The 23,933-nt window shown below is 46.1% G+C and overlaps 2 protein-coding genes across 10 annotated transcripts in view; one reads left to right on the top strand and one right to left on the bottom strand.

The window, feature by feature from the left end:
- The window catches only part of CBFA2T2 (CBFA2/RUNX1 partner transcriptional co-repressor 2), a 162,317-nt gene extending 143,959 nt beyond the window's left edge, over positions 1-18,358 (top strand). For 6 of the 7 annotated variants that reach the window (XM_051979126.1, XM_051979128.1, XM_051979129.1 and 3 more), the window contains 4 exons: positions 1,994-2,189; positions 7,059-7,127; positions 10,073-10,263; positions 14,148-18,358. In XM_051979126.1, the coding sequence (XP_051835086.1) occupies positions 1,994-2,189; positions 7,059-7,127; positions 10,073-10,263; positions 14,148-14,432 (741 nt within the window). In that variant the 3' untranslated portion in view covers positions 14,433-18,358. The remainder of the gene's footprint in view (positions 1-1,993; positions 2,190-7,058; positions 7,128-10,072; positions 10,264-14,147) is intronic. The other variant, XM_051979124.1, reaches the window with a different exon arrangement.
- A 3,773-nt stretch (positions 18,359-22,131) lies between these two features.
- The window catches only part of NECAB3 (N-terminal EF-hand calcium binding protein 3), a 30,553-nt gene continuing 28,751 nt past the window's right edge, over positions 22,132-23,933 (bottom strand). For all 3 annotated transcript variants that reach the window (XM_051979132.1, XM_051979133.1, XM_051979134.1), the window contains 2 exons: positions 23,716-23,807; positions 22,132-22,987 (listed from right to left, as the gene is read on the bottom strand). In XM_051979132.1, the coding sequence (XP_051835092.1) occupies positions 22,959-22,987; positions 23,716-23,807 (121 nt within the window). In that variant the 3' untranslated portion in view covers positions 22,132-22,958. The remainder of the gene's footprint in view (positions 22,988-23,715; positions 23,808-23,933) is intronic.

Below are 23,933 nucleotides of genomic sequence, written 5' to 3' on the forward strand. Positions count from 1 at the left end.
TCCAGGAATGCTGCTCTATCCATTGAGCCTTATAGCTGCCCTTTTTCCTCCCTCCAGTGAGGTTTTACCCCATCCACATCTACTACCACATTCTGGTAGTTACTGTCCACTGACTTCCAAAACATCTTATTCTTAGTGAGTTCAGTGGCTCACACCTGAAACTCCCTTATCTGATCCTAATCTAGTATCATTCCACCTCTCTCTCTCTTCCTTGCAACCCCAAACTCTTTTCCTCGTCCACAATATGATGGATAAGTTGTTGGCATCCAATCCCTTGACCTCTCAGTTTGCTTCCGGGCTACATTGCACTGACTATAATCTTTCTTTCTTCCTGAACTTGGGTGAACCAGTTCAGCTCTTCCCTCTCTGTTTTTCTTACGTCCTTTGCCCCTTCGTAAACTGCCAATTTTTCCCTGTCAAACTTAACTCTAGGTTTTTCTCACCCTCTGTTGTATTTACTCTTAACACACTTGCTACTAAGTAAAACTGGAGAAAACCATGAAACCGTGCATCCACTTTCAATTTATGTTATATACCCTCAAGTGGGCCCTCTCTGCTGCTGAGCATTCCTTTTACAGCTGCTTAAGTAGTTCATTATCCCACTCCCCCAGCAGCTTTTCCAAACCTTTTCATCTTTTCATCCATCCTCTTAACTATGAAAACCTTGTTTCATGTTTTACTGAAAAAAATTAAGGCCATTCGCCTTCTTCTCTCCTCCTTCTTATCTCCCATCACCCAAATGAATTCTGCCACAGTCTTCTTCATCCTGTCTCAGATGAAGAGATGGCCCATCAATGTTGTAATGATGATCAGCTCTGAAAGACTTGGCTACTCTCTTCAGGACTGATCTAAATCAGTTTCTGAAGACTCATAATCGAAAAAGCTTTCTACCTCCAGAGAGGTAGATGATGAACTCTGATTGCAAATTGAAGTGTAATTATTTTATTTTATTGCACAAGTGATCCCATTCCATTCCATCTTCCACAGCAGTCTAACTCCTCCCAATTCTCACTCTCTTAGTTGTCTTCCATCCTGTTCTGTCTCTTGGCTACTTCTCTACTGTCTACAAACATATCCATACCTCCCCCATTCTCAAAAAGCCCTCACTTGGCCAGCTCCTAGCTCTCATTCCCTCTCCTGCCTTTTGTGGCTAATCTTCTTTAAAAGGCCATCTACAGTGGGTTCCTCCTTCCTTTACTCTCCCTTTCTTCTTAACTCTCCACACTCTGATTTCTGACTTCATCATTCAGTTAGGAGGCACTAATGATCTCTTAATTGCCAAATCTAATGACCTTTTCTCAAGACTCATCCTTCTTGAAATCACTGCAGCTTTTGATACTCAGTCACTCTCTTTTGCTTAATACCCTCTCTCAGCCTCTGGTTTACCTCCCACCTTTACTTTTTCTCTCTGTCCCCCCCCTCCCTTTCTCTGTGTTCCCTTTGATTCTCCCCCCTCCTTCCTTTTCTCTCTCCCTCTTTCTTCCTTCTTCTCTTTCCTTTTCTCTCTCTTTTCTCTCTCTTCCCTTCCATTCCTCTCTTTCCTTCCTCCTACCATTCTTCTTCTCTCTTTCCTTTCACTTTTTTCTCTCCTCTTCCTCCTCTTTTTCTTCTCCTGCACCTCTTTCTCTCTTTCACACATATACCCTCTCCATTTCTTTAATAAACTCCATTGGCTCCCTATCACTTCCATGACCAAAAGTGACCATTCAAATAATAACTTGCACCCACTACTCCTTTTTCTATTCTTCTTCCACCTTATACCCTTCAGTATACGCCACAGTGCTGGTGACATTGGTCTCCAGACATTTTTACTGGCTGCATTCAGTGCCTAGAATTCTCCCCATCCTCACTTCTGTCTCTTGCCTTCCCTAGCTTCCTTCAAGTCTCAGATAAAATTCCATTGTCATTGGGAAACCTTTCTCAGATTTCTTGAATTCTAGTTCCTTCCTTCTGTTGATTATTTCCAACCTGTGCTCTATTCTTTCATTCTCAGGCTCTGAATTGCATCATGGAGATGGTAGAGAAAACCCGACGTTCCATGGCTGTCCTGCGGCGCTGCCAGGAAGCCGATCGGGAAGAACTCAACTTTTGGAAGAGACGATGCAGCGAGAACACAGAGACTAGGAAAGCTGGGAGTGAGCTCATCTCCAGGCAGCACAGTCCAGGAAGCTCGGACTCACTCAGCAATGGTAAGAAATGTAGCTGGACGCACCTACAGAGATGTCTGTGGCTCCACTTAGCACAGCTGGGAATTTTTGTTTGTTTTGCTGTTGTTCTTGTTTTGAAATTTGTTTTTTCTTTTATTTTTGCATTGAAAAGAAGCTAGTCTTGGTAAAGTATTTGGATAAAAGATTTGTAAAATATTTTTCTCTTTCCTGGTTCTTACACCCAGGGACATACTTCAGAGTGTGTCAGTGCAGGAAATAAACTCACCTCATTGTGAATTTGAGTTTTTCTTGAGAGCAGAGGCAGGAGAATCAATCCCCTACCAGTGACAAACAGAAAGGAACATGACTCAGTAGCTCAGAAGGCAGTCAGTACGAATCTCAACCAAGTTAAAATTCTTCTGTCAGCCTATGATAAAAAAGGTATCAACTAAAACTGAGAAATCTTAATTTTTTTAATAGATCGAAATCTAATAGCTTTGTTGTTTAATTGTTTTGGTTGTGACCTCATTAAGGGTTTCCTTCACAAAGATACTGGTAGCTTTGCCATTTCCTTTTCTAGCACATTTTATTGATGAGGAAACAGAGGCAAACAGGGTTAAATAGCTGGTTCCGGGTCACAGAGCTAATAAATATCTGAGGTTGGATTTGAATTCAGGAAGATGAAAATTCTGACTCTAAGCCCAGCATTCTTTCCATTACACCATTCAACTGCCCAGTACCTTTAGAGACATCTGCATCTCAGAGAAACAAATAGGGTTTGATGGAAATGGAAGAGACCCCAAAAGCCCATCAGGTCAAAATCCTTCATTTACAGATGAGGAAATTGAGACACAGAGAATGTAAGTGACCTATCCAGGCCCATAACTTATATCTGATGCAGTATTTGAGCTCTGTGCATGATCTACCATGCATACTGCACGGTGACCTATATTTCATGTTTACCCTTTTTTGTCCTCTCCATGTAATTATCCTTTCCTTACCAAATGGATAAAGATTTTTTTAAAAATGTTTTCCCTCAAGAGTTTCCCACAGTTTATTTTTTTTCCCTATATTTATTTTTTCATGTTGTGAAACTTCTGGTAACTGCCACATTTTTTTTTTCGGATGAATGACAGCAAGAGTTCTCTATGTAGCTGTCTCCTGGCTGATGATAGTGATGGCCATGTCCACCTATATGTCATTAAGAGGGAAAAGCAGATGTGTGGTTGCTGTGGATGATTTTGGACATACATCAGCCCCCACATCTGGAGGCCCAAAGGTCTAGATTATAGGCATTTGTTCTAAGGCTTTGTGATTTAGAGTGAGTTATTTCGTAGATAAGAATGAGACTAGATGATAGATTATCTGTAGATGAGAAATCCTGTGAGGATTGGTAAAGGGGACCAGTGGCAGGGGGAGGTACATTCTCATTCTCAATCAGGGGCTTACTTAATTTATTTTAATACCATAATTTTAGATTGAACAGCAAACAAAAAATAATCCACTTTAATTAGGCAGCCTTCTTTCTGATTTCTAGCTGAGATTAGGTAAAGTTAGAACATAGATATTCAAATAGTATGAGAATTCTAAGTTAGATAATTTTGGAGAATGGAGCACTTGGGGGTGAGGGTGGAAAGCAGTACTTAGAGAAACTAACTGTTCGTTACCTGGGATACAGAAATAGGTGGGAGGAAGACAAAGACAAATCTGTACTCTAGAGATTTTGCATAGGGCAGTTCTGTGTCCAGGAGGATGGTGGGGGAAGGGCAAAAGAAGTCTTTTTCTTGCCTATATGGTTTCCTCTTCTCCCTTTGTTCTCTGCTGTTTTGTCTCGCCTTCCTCCACCTTCTATTTCATTTTCTCTATCTTTTATTTTCTTCTTTATCATGGAGTTTCTGCCCATATCTCAAAACTCAAGACTGGTTTGGTTAATATATTCAGCTACTTTCAGAGTTGAATGGCTTCAGAGGAAAGCCAGCACAGATTTCCTATTTGTCATATTTTTCTCAGTCAGGAAAATATGTTCAGAGACTCTCTGCATTGCTCTTCTACCTGCCTTCACCACAAAAGAGAGGGACTTCTGTACAAACTTTGAAAGCATTTAGTATTTATAAGTTGGAGGTATAATCTACCTGTATTGACACCTATGGGTATCTAGAAGTTAATAAATAGCATCTTAAGAACCAATCCTGAAGACCACGGATGACTTTGATAGCTTTCCTAGTTCTGCTGAAGAAATAATTTCAATTCAGTATTATCTGGAACTTGACTTTCTGAGTGAAGGCTCGTGAATGAGATCGCTGCTTTAAAAATAAATGTAACGTGTATTTGGAAAAATAAAAACATTATTGAAAAATTTAAAAATAAAATGAGATATTTTGTGTGTATGTATACACACACAAAGAATAAGTGTAAAGAGAAATATAAAAGGTCCCAGCCACCCACATTGTTCCTTTTCTCGAGTCCCTGGGCCCTAGACCTTTACCATTTTTTGCAGTATCCTTTAACATCTGTCTCCATAGTGAAGGCTTTGGGCAAGTACCTTGGACTAATTAGGTTCTGAATTCCTTTCTGGCAAATGCTCATAGAGTTGCATAAGGAAGAGAGGTCTAGGGGAAACTGATTCGGAGCATCTGGCTTATGACCTTCATTAGGGAAAGGTGCCAGCTGCTGCTTTTCTCCCTCTGTCCAGGGCTTTGAAAATTTTTGTTTCTAATGGTTATCAATCAACATGATTGACAGACTATATGCTAGGCGCTGTCCTTAGCGCTATGAAAACAGGTAAAAAAAAGTGAAATTGCCTGTCCTCAAGAAGCTTATGTTCTGTCGGGGGAGACCACAGACACATTTACGTGAATATAGGAGTAAGACAGTGGGGAAACAGGATCAGAAAGGGTTTCCTGCAGAAAATGCAAGGAGTGAGAGATCTTGTGAGGTGAGGATGAATGTAGGGTGAGCCAGTAACAGCACATGGAGTGTCACCCATGAGGAATAGAGAGGAGAGTGGCTCCCATGATTCTAGCAGAAAATCCTGAGAGGTCAGAGTGGGAACAAGAGCCCCTATCCCAGACCAGAAAGTCTCATAGCCCTTCATTGCTTCTGTTCACTATTACGGTGCTACATTTCCTCTCTATCCCTTCCAGTTGCCTTCTCTAAATGCCCCTTCTCTGCCTCTTTGTCCTAAAGGCTTTTCCTCTTTTCCTCAGAGCTTTCTGGAATCTTTAGTTCCATCTTAAGGTCTTTGATTTAGAGTTGGATGGGACCTCAGTCCATCTAATTAGGCCATTTCATTTTACCAATGAGTGAAACTGAGGCTCAGAGAGTTTAAAGGATTTTCCTGAGGTCATTCAGTAAGCACTAGAAGTGGAATTTGAATCCAGAGCCTCTGACCCCAAAGCCAGACTTCTTTCCACTTATCTTGCAGAATAGCATCCTTCCTGTTTCTAAAGAGAATACCTAAAGGTTAACACTCAGTTTCTAGACCCTAGTCCATCATTAATGACAGACCAGAATTATATGGCTTTGAAGAATTCTATTTATAATCCCTTGGTTCCTCTTTGTTTTGTTCCACTTTAAAGTTTTGTAGATGAATTTTTTTCAAAAGGATGAGCCATTTTATTTTAATTCACCAAACACTTATCAAGTGCCTATACCACACATAGCCCAGCTGTTCCCTCTTGACATTTTTAAACATACATTATAACCCATCTCTAACCACACACAAAAAGATCCGACCTCTGCATTAGCCTTATTTCCTGGCCTTCTGGTGCTTTGGACTAGGTTCTACTGCACTCACTTAGAAAAGCCTCTAGTAGGGTTTGCTATTATTATTTCTCTCTTCCAGGAGAGTCATGAGATGTCATAAGTGACCTGCCTCTGGTCAAGTAGGTAGGAAGTAATCAGAATTTTATTTGAGCCCATAGATTACCAACTTTGCATTCACTCTTTCTACTGTACTCTTATGCTATCTTAATATAAATTTTTTTTGTCATTTACCTAATTCTTTCATTCATTTACAAAGCTTTATTAATTTAGATTTATAGTACTAATTTAAGATGTGACCTGAATCTCTAAATGTTTGGAGTTTCCTTCTCACTTCCTCCCCTCATCCTTCCCTCTTTTTCTCTGTCTGTCTTTCCCTCTTCCTCTCTTCTTCTCCCTCTTTTCCTTTTTTTTTCTCCCTCTTTCTTTCTCTCTCTCTCTCCTTTTTCTTCTCCTTCCTTCTTTCCCGCCTCTTTTCTTTCTTCCTCTACCTTCTCCTCCTCTCCTTTTCCTCTCTTGCTCCCTCTTTCTTTTTTTTTCTCTTTTCTTCCGCTCCTTGTCTTCCCCTATCTCTTCTCTTTGTTTCTCTCCCTGCCTTTTTCTTTCTTTTTTTTTTTTTACATTTTTATTTAATAATTACTTTATATTGACAGAATCCATGCCAGGGTAATTTTTTTTTTTTACAACATTATCCTTTGCACTCGTTACTGTTCCAATTTTTTCCCCTCCCTCCCTCCACCCCCTCCCCTAGATGGCAAGCAGTCCTTTATATGTTGGATATGTTGCAGTATATCCTAGGTACAATATATGTTTGCAGAACCGAACAGTTCTCTTGTTGCATAGGGAGAATTGGATTCAGAAGGTATAAATAACCCGGGAAGAAAAACAAAAATGCAGATAGTTCACATTCGTTTCCCAGTGTTCTTTCTTTGGGTGTAGCTGCTTTTGTCCGTCATTTATCAATTGAAACTCAGTTAGGTCTCTTTGTCAAAGAAATCCACTTCCATCAAAATATGTCCTCATACAATATCGTTGTCGATCCCTGCCTTTTTCAAAGTGCAGATGAAAGAGATTTTGGGGTCTCAATGCATGGAGATGGGAGTTGGGGAGTCCCCTCTGATACCACTTTATTTCCCCCTCTCTCTGCAGATTCCCAGCGTGAGTTCAGCAGTAGATCAGGAACAGGCTATGTCACTGAAGAGATCTGGAAAAAAGCTGGTAAGTGTGTGAGTTTGTTTGTGGGTTTTATGAATTCCCTACAAGTGGAGTGATTCTTCTTGGAAGAAAGCATTTGACCTGGGCTGCAAGTGTAAATCAATTTTTCCCTTCCCTTAGACCATGTAGATTAAAGTCTCCCCTACTGGAATTATATAAGATTGTGGGGCTGGCTCCCAACCCTGGCTGGCCTTGGGAGCCAAGCATCTGGTCCGGAGGCCCTTCATGCAATCTGAAACTCATGAGTATCGATTTATCTGATGTCCCGTGGGTTATTTTTTTCCTGTATTCCCTTTTCCTGGTTTTTGGTTGGCCAGTCATAGAACACAGAATGGACGGGCCCTTAGAGATCACCTCATCTAAACCTCACATTTTATGGATGGAGAAATAAACCCAGGAGAGAAACCAAGGTCATTTATCAAGCCAGCAGCCTTCAGAGAAGAGTTAGGGAGCTTCTCATAGCGCCAGATGCTGCCTCTCTCTCTTTTTTTTTTTTCACCTTAATTTTTCTTCCATCCTTGCCGTTTCCTGCTTTTCCTTGTCACCACTGAACCCCACTTATATTTTCCTGACACGGCCCTTGTCACCCTGCCCAGGTTTCCTGGTATTAACTCAGTTCCCTGCCCAGGACTCAATGGGCTACAAAGCGAAGTTTCATTAGCTCACTCCTTCTAACAGTCAGTCTCCTATGTCCACACACGTCTCCATTGTTCGGTGACCCAAATCACTGCCTGTACTTCTGTATTCTAGTCATGTGCTGCCTCAGTCACCCCACTTCCAGCCCCATAGCCCCAGGCCTTCCTTAAGAACCCTGAAACCTGAGTCTTTGCTTTGTTCTTCTTCTTTTGTTCATATAGCTCAATATACTCTGAAAACTTCTTCACAAAAGTTCTCTCTTGGTCTCATATTTCTTCCTATTTCATTCAGTATGGTTAATCCTGTTAAAAATAGTGTTTTTATCATATTACTTCCCTGCTCAAGAACATGGAATGGCTCCCTAGACAGGAGCCTCCTCTCTAGACAGGATCATGGTCTCCTAATTCTCTGTCTCACACACACACACACACACACACACACACACACACACACACAAGCCTATTCATTTTTACCTTTCTGACTTTGCTCATATTTTGCTTTTCTCTGCCTAGAGTTCTCTCTCCCAACTCTCCCCTGTCACATTCAGTCATCCAACAAATAGTCACTAAGCACCTAATATATATGTAGTTCTATGTCCCATGCCAGGGGATGTACAAAATTTAGATAAAATTGTATCTCTGTTTTGGGGGAACTCACAGCATAGATAAGCGATACATAGATAAGTGTAATATACAATATTGTTTGATCCATGCTTTAGAGCTATCCAAGCAAAGTTCCATGTGGGATCTTAGGAGGAGGATTGTTCTTAACCAGGAGTATTAGGGAAGTCTTCCAGAAGGAAGTCGCTTTATAAGATGGATAGAAATTCAGCAGAGGAAAAAGAGGAAAGAAGACATTCTCGACATAGCAGCTGTGGCAAAGGCCAAGAGATTAGAAAGCAGGACAAGACATATTGAGGGAAAAGAAAGTATCCCAGTTTTGTTGGTGGGTAGAGTACATAGCAGGACATAATGCAGAGAAGGCTGAACAGAGCCGGTGGTCCAGGTTATGGGGACCTTGAAAGCCAGGTAGCTTTATTCCAAAGTCACTGAACATCTGGTGACATCTAAACAGAAAAAAATCTTCATTTTGGCCCTGAGGATTGCTGCAGTGGTCCATGGCTCGGGGCAAGCCCTAGCTCCCAGCTGTTCCAGCCATTGGCTCCTGCCTCGTCCACCCTCCAGAATGGTAGCCTCCTCTAGCACCATGCACTTTTTCATTGTTTCTCCAGTTCTCCTACTTGTCAAATTCTAAACTCCCTGAAGCCAGGGAGGGAAAAGGGCCCTGTGTTGCATTCCTCCCGTATCCCTAATGGATTAAGTTTGGGGCTGCCTGACGGACTTTCCCAGCCTCCTAGGCTGATAGTGCTGCAAAAGACTCTAGAGATCATCCTGTCCGGCCCCTTCCTTTTAGTGAGCACAGATAGGATTTGAGTTTGGGTCAAGAACTCTATCCACTGGGCCCCCAGGTAGATCCTACCTACCCTGGCTCATCACGAGCCCTTCTGCCTGGCATCCCTGCTGCGCCATTGATTTTTTTTTCCTTTTTCATGAGGCATTTGGAGTTAAGTGCCCAGTCACGCAGCTAGTGACTGTTAAGAATCTGAGGCCGGGTCTTCCTGTGGGTTTGGGTCCCTCCTTCCCCCTCTCTCTTCAGGGAATTTACACACTAATACATTTGAAGAGTGAAAAATGAAACACCAAACTGAATAGGATAGAATTCTAGAGAAGGAAAAGCCCAGGAGAAATGGGCTGGAAAAGCTAAAAAGGGGGCCTGAATGTGACTTTGATCAATGGGTAGCATACAAGAAGAACACTTTACCCTCTTATGCTTACCTCACACAAGGGCCGGGGAATAGACTTGGCCACAAAAACCTTATTTCTCCCTAACCCAAAGGAAGGCCTTAGTGAGCCAGCCAGCCTAGAGAGAGGCCTTCTCGGCAGCGCAGACAATGTCAAGCCAAGGTCATGTGGCTCCCTCCCATCACCCACCTCGGGACCAGCGTGGTCAGGCTAACAGCCCGGCTTTCCAGCTCCTTCAGGACCTCCATTAGACACGTTTCCTGCAAGCACCGTGAAGGGAGTGACTGTTTCTCAAGCATCCTGGGGCCACATGCTGCACGGAGCAAATACTCCGTTCTAGAAGTTCCAGGGTGATGGGCCTTCCTAGTGGAACGTGAGCCTAAACCCCAAGTGCAGCGTTTGTCAGAAACGGGGCGGTTTGGATGTAGTCCCTTTCCTCCTTGGCCAGCAGTGGAGGAGGGCAGCCGCAGGCTCCTCTGGCCAGTTAATGATCCCCTTGTGTTCCCCTAGAAGAAGCTGTGAACGAGGTGAAGCGTCAGGCCATGTCGGAAGTGCAGAAGGCCGTGGCGGAGGCTGAGCAGAAGGCCTTTGAGATGATTGCATCGGAGAGGGCCCGCATGGAGCAGACCATTGCCGACGCCAAGCGCCAGGCCACGGAAGATGCGTTCCTGGTCATAAATGAACAGGAAGAGTCCACCGAGGTAAGAGCTTTCTGAACTAGCGCCTGGGTATAGAATGTTACATCTTTTTTTTTTTTTTCCTCACCCAGAATTTTAATAGAAAAAAAAAGTAATGAAATTAATTTTTGGCTTAAATTTGTGATATTCAAAGGAACCAACAACATTAAATTATTTCTGTATACATATGTTGTATTTAACATATACTTTAACATATTTAACATGTATGGGACTTTCTGCCATTTAGGGGAGGGCGTGGGGGGAAGGAGAGGAAAATTTGGAATAGAAGGCTTTGCAAGGGTCAGTGTTGAAAAATTACCCGTGCATATGTTTTGTAAATAAAAAGCTTAAATAATTTTTTTAAAATTAAAATATTTCTCTTTGGCAGTATAGAGAGAAGGTAAACATAAGGGATGGTCCATATCATCCATATGGTAGAGTGGGCAGATTATTGTCCTCCAGCAAGAAAGACCTAGGGGTTCCTGTCCTTCCTGACGCATGCTGGTTTTGTGAGTCTGGGCTAGTCACTTAACACTCTAGTGTTAAGCTCCAAGACTGCTGCTGGCTGACCTGTATTGGATCAGGGAGATTAGTCATCCAGGAGGTCCCTAATATAAATGAAATCTCAGTGAAGTCCTTGCATGGGGATCTCCCCTCCATCTTCATATAAGCAGATACAACCTGCATGATTTAGTCCCATCAATGAGAATGCATCTTGCTAATAGTTCTTTGCTATTACATAAAATGCTTTAAATATTTGGGAATATAGGAGACTTTCTGTCTTCACCCTTTTTGGAGTATTTGTATATCCAATGGGCCAGGGTATCAGTGGGTTCAGTTCAGTTCACCTAAGTGGCGGCTTCTTGTACTGTGCCTAAAGTTCAGGAGATGAGAGAAGATGAATCAGGATATGTCAGTATCTGGGAATAAGTGAAGAAATTATATATGTTTTTAAATTAATATATATTAATTTATGTACATTTTATATATTACATATTTATTATAAATTAAAATTATAACACTTATATGTTAATAATATAAATATTAAGTATATATATTAAACACTACTATGTGACAAGTGCTGAGGGATAGAAATAGAAAAAAGTAAAACAAATCCAGCTCTCAAAGTGCTCACTTCTAATGGGGAGATCCTAGAGGAGCATTGTCTTCCTAGAAGGCGTGGACAAAAAGCAGAGCTGGTTTGGATAGGATGGGCATTGGTTCCTGACAAGACCAGGGATGTTCTAATGGTAGTATCAAAGAGACAAGCTTATGGACTAAGCTGATGTAGTGAATGAAAGTGACTGAATATTTTGTGTAATGATGGGAGTTTTCCAGCAGAGGTATTGGGCCCAGTGTAGAACCAGAAGCCCATTTCCAAGAGAAGTGAAGGCCTCCCAACACTGAGCCCCATAGTAGCAACCCAGGGACATACCCACCCATTGTCAGTAGGGATAGTCCACTATCATGGGTGGTCAGTATGCCCTGGATATTCCACTTCTACCAACCAGTAATTCCAGCAGAACCAAGACTTCTCCCTTCAGCCCCGACCCACCACCCATTTTGTAGGGTGCCTCCTCTAACTGTCAACAGCCCCTTCTTGTCAGTTATGGGGAGTAAGGAGGGATAAATGGGGCCTAAAACTTTTTTTTCTTGACTACCTCAAAAGGTATGAAGGAAGCAGACTCAGAAACTGCTGCAGCCAGGGACAATTTTGTTGTTTTGTTGTGTTTTGTTCTGTGTAGTGGAAAGTGTACTGAGTTTTTAGTCAGAAGGTCTGGCTTCCAATCACAGTTTTTTCACTTTATTTCCTGTGCTACTTTAGAGAAGCCACACTTCTACTCACTGGGCCTTTGTTTTCTCATTGGCCAAGTGAAACTGATAGAATTAGATAATCCTTAAGGGCCTATCTCACTGTAAAATCCATGTCCCTAAGTGTTTGTAATGCAGAAGATGGTGGGTTTTATTTTTGTTTTTGTTTTTTTAAAAAGAACTAAAGTTAATGGCATAGTTGATGAAATGCTGAACTTGGAGTCAAGCACACCTTGAGTTCAAATCCTCCCTCAGATACTTGCCTAGTATTAGGTAAGACACTTAGTTTCTCTCAACCTCCGTTTCCTCATTTGTAAAGTGAGAATAATAACACGTTCCTCGTGGGGTTGTTGCAAGATTCCAGTGGAAAAGTACATGTAAAACATTTTGTAAGCTTTAAAACCTATGTAAATGCTAGCTAGCATCATCATTATTATTATTGATGCTGCTGCTGATACTAATGATGATTAAAAATAATAATAACACCTACAATTATAAGAATAGTTGAAGTTTAGGCTAAGTTACAATGTTTTCAAACCACTTTCAGGACTCTGTATAACTTGATGGAAGTGCTGTAAAGGGTCTTGCTCCTGCTGACTTGAGTATTTTCCCACAGGCCCAGAGCTTTTCCTTTGGAGTCCAAATCTGTTGGCCCCAGACCTGAGACCCCTTGGGGTGTGAGCTGGCCAGAGGATAACACATAAAGCGGCTTTGCCTCGCTCAGCCTCCTAGGAATTAAGCCCCGCCAGTTTTAGCGGCCTTCGGTTGCCTCCGTCATGTCATATCTGGCAGCTCCAAGGCCTGCCCTGCTGAGGCTGGGGAGAAGCCCTGCTCCTGGGCTTGTGCAACACAAGCAGGCCTCTCGGCTCTGATAGGAAAAGATCCTTCCCTCCCCTCCAAGTGGAATCATCCCGATGGGGCCCGCTTTCGGCCCTGCCCTGGTTATTCCCATCCAGTCACACTGGCAGGGTGGGCTTCTTGGGGTGAGAAGGGGCACAGGACAGGGAGGGGGATTCAGCCCCTCATTCCCAGTCCCACGAGACCTGTTTCATTAGCCTTAAGGCTCAGCTTGAAATGTGTGTGTGTCCCAGATCGTTTTCCTAGCCTACAGTGGAGCACCACGTAGGCCAAGGATGGGGCCAAAAGAGAGACAGACCCTGTATCTCTTTGCTGGGTTGGTCCCAGCTCCTGCTCTGGATAAAGGCTGGCAGCTTTGTATATCTTAAAAAGATTATTCTCATAAAGAATATCTTTACTCTTCCCACTTTACAGATGAGGAAACTGAGGTTCAGAGAGGCTAAGTGCCTTGCCCAATACCACACACTTAGTATGTATCTGAGGGAGGATTTGGACGGGGGGATGCTTGACTCCAAGTCCTGCATTTCATCAACTCTGCCAAATAGCTTCAGCCTGTCTTTTTAAAATAAAAAAATAAAACCCACCCTCTTCTGCATTACAAACACTGATATCTTTGGATATTAAATGATCCAGCCCGACCCCTCTGAATCCAAGACCAGGTTTTTGTCCACTAGATGACAGGGCTTCCTTCATGCTTTTCCCCTCCCTTTAATTAGAGTGGGCCTTAAGGAAAGTTGTGTCAGCATCCTTATTCTCACACCTATTTTTCTTTCTTTCTTTCTTTCTTTCTTTCTTTTTTTTTTTTTTTTTTTTTTTTTTTTTTTTGCTGAGGCAACTGGGGTTAAGTGATGTCCCCAGGGTCACCCAGCTCACACCTATTTTCAAAGTGACAAGCGTTATTTTTACCCCCTCCTATGGCTTCCCCTTCCTGTGACAGAAGCCCCATTTGCACACCCTGGGGCTCCCACCCCCAGGCAGAGCCCCGGGGTTCCGAGGCAGTTACACAGGTTACTCAGTGTGTCCGGCTTGATGCTGGGCCCCCCAGGGCCCTGTTGGAGGGGACGAGCAGCTCTTCTGCGGCTCAGCCGCCGCCGGGCCCACATCAGTAAGTATTTGTCGAGCGGCCGTGAGTGCCGCGGCATGGGCAGCCGGAAGGGCCCTGGGCTCTTCTCCTTTTCTGCCCGTTTTTGGCCTTTGCCTCGGTCTGCTCCCCTTGACTCGGGCCCCTTGTCTTTCAGAGCTGCTGGAACTGCGGACGCAAGGCCAGCGAGACCTGCAGCGGCTGCAACATTGCTCGGTACTGTGGCTCCTTCTGCCAGCACAAGGACTGGGAGCGTCACCACCGCATCTGCGGCCAGGGACCCCACAGCCAGAGCAAGCCGCTCCTCCCCCCCAGCGGCCGCGTCTCCGCCACCAAAGCCGCCGACGGGGGGCTGAGCCCGGCCCTGGACAAGACCTCGGCGGCCACCTCGCGGTCCTCGACCCCTGCCTCGGTGACCGCCATCGACACCAACGGACTCTGAACGGCCACTCGCGGCTCCCCTGTGGTCACTTTTTTACCCCACAACTGGCCTTGGTGGCCCCCAGAAGGCAGCGGTTTCGGCTGATAGAGGCTCCCTGAACCCTTGGCACCCCCCATCTCATCCAAGCGGGCAGCGGGGGCGGGGACAGCGACTTTCTCCGCCTGTCCGGAGCCCTGGGGATGGCTGATGGCTGCTCCCGAGGCTCCCGGGCCAGAGCCCGCCTTCCTCAGCCTCCCTCGCCAGCAAGGCGGTCAGCCGCACCTGGCGGTGGGGTTCATGCCCACTTCCTGCCAGCTTCCCCGCCCCTGAGCGCCCCGGTTCCAAGCTTCCCTGCCTCCAGGCCCAGGAGCTCCCCTCGAGGCTGCGGAAGGGAGCCGGTTCTGCAAGAAGCCTCGAGCGGTTACCCTGGCCGCATTTACTTCCAAGCCATCTGGTGATGGGGACCCGCTCCGGCCGCCAGCCTCAGCACAGCCTCCTCACCCCCGCCCAGGAGCCCCGGACCCCAAAAGCAGCTTAACTCATTGAGCCACACTGTTGGGCGGGAGTCCAGAATCCCAGGCCTGACGGACCTTCCACAAGGAGAAAAGCCACTGCCCTTTGCATTCTCGACTGCTCCCAGAGCCCGGGGGAGGGTCAGCTCGGACTTGGAGGGGGGGAGGAGCTGAATGTGCCATGAAATGCATTTCTAGGAAGGGATGTGCTAGTCATCCCTGCCCCGTCCGAGCTGGAGCCTGCTTCTCCCTGGCTCCTGAGGTGCAGTTTGGGACCACAAGGAGGATGGATCCTGATTGTTCTTTGTTTGGGGCTATGCAGAGAACGTCTTATCCACTGCATGGAAGAGAATGCCTTTTATATTTCTATAGAAATGGCTTTTTTTTTTTTAAAGTGAGCACAAGAGAGAGAAGAGAGAGAAATTGAATTTATCATTAGCCCGCTCTCTCCAAGCATGTTGGCCAAAATTATGCCTATCAACTTTAGGAACTGCAGACCCCATGTCCCGCGCTCCATGGATTGGAATATTAACTGTGTTCCAAGTCGCACTTGTCCAGGTCCCCGAGTTCCTTCCTGACGTGCCTGTGAGTCCAGGAGTAGTCTCACCTCACGCAGAATGTGAAACAAACCGGCTGGGATTAATGCGGCCTGGCCCAGGGTAGCTATGGGACCTGCCCAGCCAGTCAAGCAAGGCCCTACGTTTGGGGGAGTTTTGGTTTTTGTTTTATTGGTGTTATTTTGGTTTTTGGTTTTTGTTTTGTATAAAAGAAGCATGTGCCACGTCCAAAAAGATTTCTCCAGCTTCTGTGCTTTCAGATACTTTAACATCTATCATCTGTCTTGTTAACCATCCACAGGCTACATGGTGCTTTATCAAACAGTCAGTCCAATCCAGTGTGTTTACTAATTGTTTCCTAGGTGCTAGGGTCTAGGACAACACAGACAAAAGGGGGGGAAATGGTACTGGCCCTCGAGGGATTTACATCCTGCTATTTAAAAGCGTTCTCCCTCCCATCACTGCCCTGTTGATGCAAGAAATGAAATAACATTTCCTCTGAGCTCCTCCATCCCTAGGAGATTTGAGGAAAATCTTATGGAAAACAGAGAAAAGCACATTGTTAAGAGCCAGCCTGCTACGGCTGCCTGGTTGGAGCTGGGACAGAGGGAAACGTCCTGGGTCCTACAAGCCTTTCCCCATTTACAGATCCCTGAGCCTTGTTTCTTGGGGTGGGCATGCAGGGGCACACCGGCATTACGGGTTCAGTAGAGGAGCACATAGTGAGTAACCTAAGAGGGCCCACCGTACACATCCTGTTTGCCGGACACATCAGGCCATTCAGCGCGAGCTACGGCAAGCATCTAGTAGATCAGAAGGGTCTCCTACCCAAAAGACAAAGAAGGTTCCAAAGATTTGCTCCTCTCGCAGCGAGCAACCGAAGCCTGGACTGACATCTCAGAAGAGTGATACTTAAAACCCAAAGAGGAATTGATGACGGAGGAGGGAAAAATTGTTTCACATGAGGAGCCTCATTGAGTTAGGTTTACCTCACTTTCAGAAAGCCCAGCAATGATCAGCCCATCAGACTTAGAAAACAAAAAACTCACTTTCTGAAGGAAGTTGCTGCAGAGTAATAGTAGTATATTTAAAGTTATACTGGGTAAAGGATTAGAGAAAGAGCAAGGAGGTAAAGTATAGGGTAACAAGATCGCTTCCACTCGCAATCTCTGTATTTTGCAGTGAACCCCAGGGCTGCTTGGCCAGGAATTAGTGCCCGTTCCTATGAGAGAGCTGGCAATGCCATTTGTATTTCTCAGTGGATTTCAGCCAAGCCATCACAGGGTATCCATGGGAACTTATAGAGAGACAGGGGCTAGGTAATAAGAGATAAGTTAAATAGTCTCAGAATTGGTTGAACAATCGGACCCAGGAGCAAGAATTAGTGGTTAATGTTGAGTGGTGAGGGAAGAGACTCTAGTAATGGCCACCAGACACTGTCTTTCTCAACTTTTTTATCAATGGCTTTGATAAAGGCCCTGTTTATCCAGTAGGAAGCCCCCCAAAACTGGGGGAGGGGTAGCTAATGTGCAGGATAAATCCCTGTATTGAACATTTTTTCAGTAGGTTTCAAAAGGATAGACTAACAGTTAAAATTTAACAAGAATCAGTGAAAAATCTTGGATATTTATATTCACATAAATTCAGTGAAAAATCATGGATATTTAAATTCAGAAAATCCATTACATAAATAGGGAATTGTCTAAACCGACAGCCATTTGGGTAACAAAAACCAAGAAGCTGTAGGATGAACCAAGAGTGTGTGATAAAGAAGCTTTCACAATCCTGGGTTCCGTATATAGAAGTACAATGCCCACAATGAGGGCAATGTTATCCTCCGTCCTAGTCAGACCCTACGGGGAGTATATAGTTCCCTTTGGGAACAAACTAGCACGACTCAGATGGTGAGAGCCCATGAACAGGGATGTGCAGCCTGGGGAAAGAGAAGGCTTTGGGTAGGAGTAGGAAGTAGCAGGGGATTGATGCTTTCTTTGGGCTGAGGAAGAGGGACTTCCACTTGGCCCCCAGGCCCGAAGGAGGAGGGGAGGTGGAAGTTCTAGGGAAGAACTCTTGAGTAGCGGTCCGAGAACGGAGCAAGCTGCCTTGTTTCGGGGGTGAGCTCCCAGCCGCTGGAAGTATTTCAAGCTGGCTAGATGACCTTCCATCTGGAACGCCGTAGGAGGGGTTCCTGCACCAGGTCAGGGATGACCTCTAAGGTTTGCTCTGATTCAGTGAAAACAAAGACTTTACCCTAAATGCCCATTTCCAAAGATGAGGAAACCAACGAGGTTGGGGGGAGGCAGGGAGGCTGCCCAGCGTGCTCCCCGTAGGCGGTGCTCCCGTTACTCCAGGAGGCCCTTGCTAGGCCCGCTCCTGCCCCGTGTGCCCTGTTGCTTTGCAATGTATTTCTCAAACCAAATAGGTGTGCTTGTGTGTGTCTGTCCATCTGTCTCTCCTTGGGTGAAAGCCCCAAACAGCTGTGGGAAACGTGGGAAGGCGAGGCAGGGGAGAGAAGCAGAGAGGGCCCGTGGGTCTCCTAGGGCCCCAGCCAAGCGCCTGCACCCGGCCTTCCAAGTTTCTGGGGAGGAAACCGGAGGGGTTCCGGGTCTCAGGCGGGATGAGAATGGAGATGAGGGGTGCGTCAGCAGCCCCCCGGTGGGGGCCTTCAAAAAAGCTGAGCGGGAGAAAACCACAGGACTGAGGAGAGGACAGGGGGTGTTTTCTATCTTCTTTGCCATTTAACCCGAATAGCAATTTTTTTTTGTCGTTACTTAATTCCATGCATAACTTATTTAATGTCTTGTATAAAGGAACCAAAATTGTTAAATATGTATTTAGTTTGTTCTACTTTAAGTAGTCAATAAAAGGCTATATTCCTTTTCTGGCTCCAGGCTGCTTTGGGAAGGGAGGGAAGAAGTTTGCTGCCTCCATGATCGCCCTCTCCGGGCTGGCCTGAGGGGAGCCCTGGAAGGGGAAAGCAGTGTGTCATGCTCTGCAGGGAGATGCCAAGGACACGGTGCCAGGCTCTGGCACCGGGCAGGGGCACAAACAGCCTCACACACGCACTCCCTCCCCCAGCTAGCAACTTTTTTTTCTCCTGGGTGACTGGTCCACCCAGCAACCTGGCACAAACCTGGTGTGGGGACTAGATTCGAATCCCTCTTCTGACACAGCTTTGTGACTGGGTGGGAGTGGGGTGACTTAACTTCTCCTTGAGCCTCAGTTTCTTTGTCTATAAAATGGGGATAACAATATCAGTAGTACCTGCCTGGTAAGGTTGTATATATGCCACATGCTCTATAAACTTTTATAAACACCATATAAATGGGGCAATTAGATGGCACAGTGGGTAAAGCATCAGCCCCAAAGTCAGGAGGATCTGAGTTCAAATCTTAACTCTTCCTAGCTGTGTGATCCTGGGCAAGTCACTTAAACTCGATTGCCTCAGCCAAAAACAAATATGAAAACACCATATAAATATATCAGTGCAAAACACTGTCCTGGGCATGGTAGACTGTGTTAATAGAGGACATGGTCCCTCTTTCATGGAACTTATGACTGAATGGGTCAGGAGTGGGGGGAACAGATAATACAAATCATAATACAGGGTGTTCATGATTTGGTGCAAATTTAAGTTTATAACTATAATTAAGTTAGTAACTTATTAAAACAAATCCACTGAGACTTTTGGGCCACTATTATAATAACGTATCACTAGCAAAGCAGAGGTTCCAATGAGGTTCAAAATGGGGTCGGGGTGTGCAAGGAAGGTGATTACTTACCAGGGACATCGGAAAGCCTTTTTTGGATGCAGGTGGCCTTTGAGTTCGTCTACCAAGGATAGGTAGGAATTCATTCAACAGGCCAAGAGGGAATGATGTGAATAGACCACCAAGGTAGGAGAGCCTTGGCGGGGCGGGGCTAGCAGGGAGTAACCCGGTTTGTCTGAAGTAGAGAATATTATATAAAGGGGACTAATAAAGGCCTGAAAGGTAGCATGCTGCCAGGCTATGGAGAGCTTTGAATGCCAAGCAGAGGGGTCTGAATTTTACTCTGTGGGCAAGGAGGCTTTAGGGCAGAGATCTTTGTTTAAGGAGTGTAGCCATCCCATCCTGCTGAGTTGATCTTTGGCCAGCATGGAGACAGAAATAGACAACATCTGGATACCTTCTCTTCCTTCTCCCCCCCACATCCTCTCCTTAATTCTTAGGCCTTTTCCTGTCTGTAGGGCTGAAGTCGAGATGAAAACTTACAGATGGTGTGACTTTACGTGAGCCAGCAGGGGAAATGTGGCCTGGGTTTCCAAGCCCCACTCAGACCCCTCTCCCTGCATATTCCGAGTTCTGCTGGTGATCCAGATGTTCCCTACATAGGAGCGCAGAGAGCTGGAAGGAACTTCAGAAACCAGACTGAGACACAGGCCCAGAGATGTTGATTCATCCAAGAGCCACACAGGTTCTATATCAGAGGGGAATCCAAACTGAAGTCCAAGTACAAATCTGGAGGGTTTTGTTTTAACAGATTTCCTGCATCTCCAAGATCTGCTCCAGGAATTAACTCTTCCCCCCAGTTCCTTCCACATAGAAAGGAGGGAAAATGGGCTCATTCTGTGGGTCTTCCAGCCTGACTTTGCTTCTGATCCTTAATTGTGGTGGGAGGATAAAGGGATCGAGTGGGGAGCTGCTGCCCTGGTTCCAGATGTAAGAACAATAGGAAGCATATGGTCCCCACAGGTTCCATCCCTCCCCCGACCCATCCAACCTACTCTGACCTTTGGGAAGAGAGGATCCTAAACACAGAAACTAGAGGGAGGACCAAGGAAGCATGGAGTGAGGGGAGCAATAGACCATTCAGGCAGATCTGTGGAGGGAGAGAGGGAAGAAAAGGGAAAAACAAGCTTCTTGAGCCCTTAATAGTCTTTACAGGATCTGCATCCTGGAGATTTATCTGAACCCTTGAATCTACATCCTGTTCAGCCTCTCAGGAAAAATACATTAGAGACCCCCCCTCCCCTCCCCGAGCAGCCCCAAGGATGAGGAAGAATCTTCAGGAAGAGGCTTTGAGGACTTAGAACAAAGAGTTCTTGTTTCTTTTGAGCCCAGTGGGCCAGGGCCAAGTTGGAGCATCCCCTAGTGGTCACAGGCACTCATTACAACCAGGAGGTCTTGGAGTTAATTATAACAGTTTGAAACTGAAAAGGATTTCATCCGGCCTTCTAGTCCCTGTCCTCCGATCCACAGGACTCCCCAAACAGAGTGGGAGCACCACAAGAAGCTGAACCAGACGGCCTCAAAGGTCTCTTTCAGGTGATCTTCCAAAAGCAAAAAAACTTTGGTTCCAAAAGTCTAACACAGTCTCCCTTGCCTGCCCAAGAAGCACCAGGGGTCTGCCTCCATTAAGCAGTCCCAGTCCTGCCCAATCGGGCTCTGGCCGACCTTTCCGGGATGCCTGGGACTCTCTCTCTTTGCACCCTGAGGCAGCCAGTGCCTTCATACACGTAATGTTCCACCTTCTCAGGGGCATGGAACGGGCTCTAAGCCATACTTGGAATCCTCACCTCTGCCTCTCAAAATCCCCAGCTTCCTTCAAAACTGAGCTCACATGCCCCACCTACAAGTGTGAGCCACCACGGGCAGTCTCTAGGACCCCTGCCCCAGAAATTTCCTTTTTACTTTGTAAATATTTTGTGGGATGAAATGAGATAATAGTTGCAAAGCTTAAAGCTACGTAAATAATAGCTATTATTGTAGTCTTAATCTGAATTTTATCACACCCTCGCCCCCAGTGGAATAGCCTTTTTGAGGGCAAAGACTGGACACTAACATACAACAGGCAATTAATAAACACTCACTGAATAAGTCTGACTCCATTTTACGAAGGAGTAAACTGAGACTCAGAGAGTTAAAGTGACTTTTTTAAGGTCACACAGATAACCTACGGCAAGAACAGGGTTCCACCCCAGGTTCTTGGTCTCCGAATACAGCCCTTTTCTGGGCCCTAAATGCTGTGAGTTCAACACCCTCATTGCCAAGATGCTCCCAGGGTCTAGCAGGGGTGACAGAGCAGGGTTCAGAGCCTGATTTCCAGTTCAGGAATCTCATTCAGCTTTCTGCTGAAGCAGATCTTTAGTCACCATTTTGGACGGAGCATTTTTTAAATTTGCTCTCCCAGACTCTCTTCTGGATGCTGAGATTTTTCCCCCTCCCAACTAGGAGAGAGAAGTCATTCCCATTAGGAGCTACTCCCTCCCCTCTATCGGCCCTGGCAGCCATCGCCACCCCCATTTCAGAGGGGATCCAGTCCCTCACCTCCACAGCTGCCTCCGTCCCGTTTGCCCCCCGGGCCGGAGGGGAGCTTCTAGCTCGGCGGGCGCATGGCCAGGGTGTGCCCCCGAGCTCGGCCATTCCTCAGAGAGCCCCTAAGGCGCTGCCCCCCCAGCCCCCACCAGGCCCAGCCTCAGAGGGGTGACAGAAGCTGCCGCTCCCAGGGACTGGCTGACAAGCTCTGGCTGAGCTGGAGCCCCTTCCTCTAACCCCACCCCACAAGCTGGCATTGGGACCCCCACCGGGAATGAACTCAAGATCAGGGGGTGAGGGTGAAAGTGTGCCTCAGTCATAAGCCTGGAGGAAGAAAAGAAAGCGATGACCAGAGTGAGACAGGAACCTTTATTGCAGGTGAAGTGGGAGCATCACGGGCTCCTCTTCCGTGACTGGAGTCCTCAGTGTTACTGCTACTCATGCAGTCACTTTTATCCTAAAGATAGCTGCATGTGGGTGGTACACGGACATGCAAAGTATATGCAAAATACATGCAAATTAGAGCCTCTCTCCTCCCCGTGAGGAGATGGGGCAGAGCCCTTGTTCCTCCCCTCCCCATCACCACTTAACACACACACATACTTATGCTACACAGCAAGGCCTGTATCCTGACTCCCCAGCAGATTACCTCAGGCCCGGGATGAGGTGACCCAGTCCCCACCAAGGCCTTCAGTCACCCTTCTAAGCCCAGACAAAGCTACGGATAGGCACCTTCTGCCTCAGTGAAATGGTCGTCAAGCAGCCACAGGACCTTAGAAATCATCAGATACAACTCCCCCCCATTTACAAACTGGGAAACTGAGGCCCACAGAGAGGAAGCAAGTGACTCAGATTTAGACCGAAGCTGACCCTGCGCTTTCCTCTGCATCATGCTGCCATGGAGAAGTCCCCCCCACCCTCTGGGACCTGCCTGTGCATATGGAAGCCACCACCCTCAGCAGCCGGGCCTGGGGCACAAGGGATGGTTGTTGGGGTTAGCTTGGAGGAGAGCTTCCGAAAGGCAGCAGCGTGGGCTGGGGAACCTCCCTGTCCGGACACCTGGCTCCCCACCTCCAGAGCTTTCAAACCACACAGAGCCAAGTCGCTAATCTTGAGTCCTCGGGGCTCCTGGGGATAAGCGGCAATGTGGGGCTGAAGTGACCTTCATCCCAAGACCCGGATTCAGTTATTATTCATGATCCACCATGAAGCTGGAAAAGGAACGTTAGCGTCAGATCCCACCTCCCTGGGTCTCCTTGCTGAGGGCCCACTTTGGGACAAGCCAAAAAGCACAAGGAAGATGAATTTAGAATTAGCTTAGAATCAGCCTGGGCAACATTCTGGGAAAGGAAGGAGCTCCCACCCAGAGAAATGAACCAAAAGGATCCTGAGATTGGAACATTAGAGTTATCTGTGACCCTTCCCTCTCCCTCCACCCCAGGACCTCGTCCTTAAGGTCTTGTTGGATCTAACAGCAACCTCTCTCCCAAATTCTTCCCCCTTCTCTCCACCCCTTTGGTCTCTTGTCACATCTCTAAGAGCCTTGCCTCTGCTCTCTTTTCTCCCTATTCCATAATTTTGGGATACCCCTTAAAGTAAGAAGGTAGGAAGTAGGAGCAGGAGTGGAAGAGATGGGGTCTAGTGCTATCTCCTTTGACTTCGAGCAATTCCCTCCTCTAAGCTCAGTTTCCCTATTATTAAGATGGTGGAAGAATGATCTCTCAGATAATGTCTCAACCCTTTCTATCTCTTAAGTTTCTATAAATCTGTAAGAAATATCAAACTTTGGATGCTGGCATTGAAGGCCCTCCGCTATCTGCTTCCACCCTGCTCCTCTCCTATCTGACTTTACACTATTGCCTTCCATGCAATGTATGCCTGGGGATATTGGGTTATATGCAAAGGTCGGGATTGGGAGTCAGGGAGATGGGGAGCTCACCTGGAAAAAGCATGGTGGTCAGGATCTCTGGGGTCTGCAGGTGGTCAATGAGAACTCTCTGGAAGGCCTTAGAACAGCTTGTCTGGGAGTGACTGAGGAGTATTCAGGAAAAGTAAGGAAGAACACGGGTGGGGTAGTTTTCTCCACTCCTGCCAGCCCCTGATTGGACCCCAAACTCTCCACCCATAACCCCCAAAAGATGAATCATGGGATCGCAA

The sequence above is a fragment of the Antechinus flavipes genome, chromosome 2 (genome assembly GCF_016432865.1).
Source record: "Antechinus flavipes isolate AdamAnt ecotype Samford, QLD, Australia chromosome 2, AdamAnt_v2, whole genome shotgun sequence".
Classification (NCBI taxonomy): domain Eukaryota; kingdom Metazoa; phylum Chordata; class Mammalia; order Dasyuromorphia; family Dasyuridae; genus Antechinus; species Antechinus flavipes.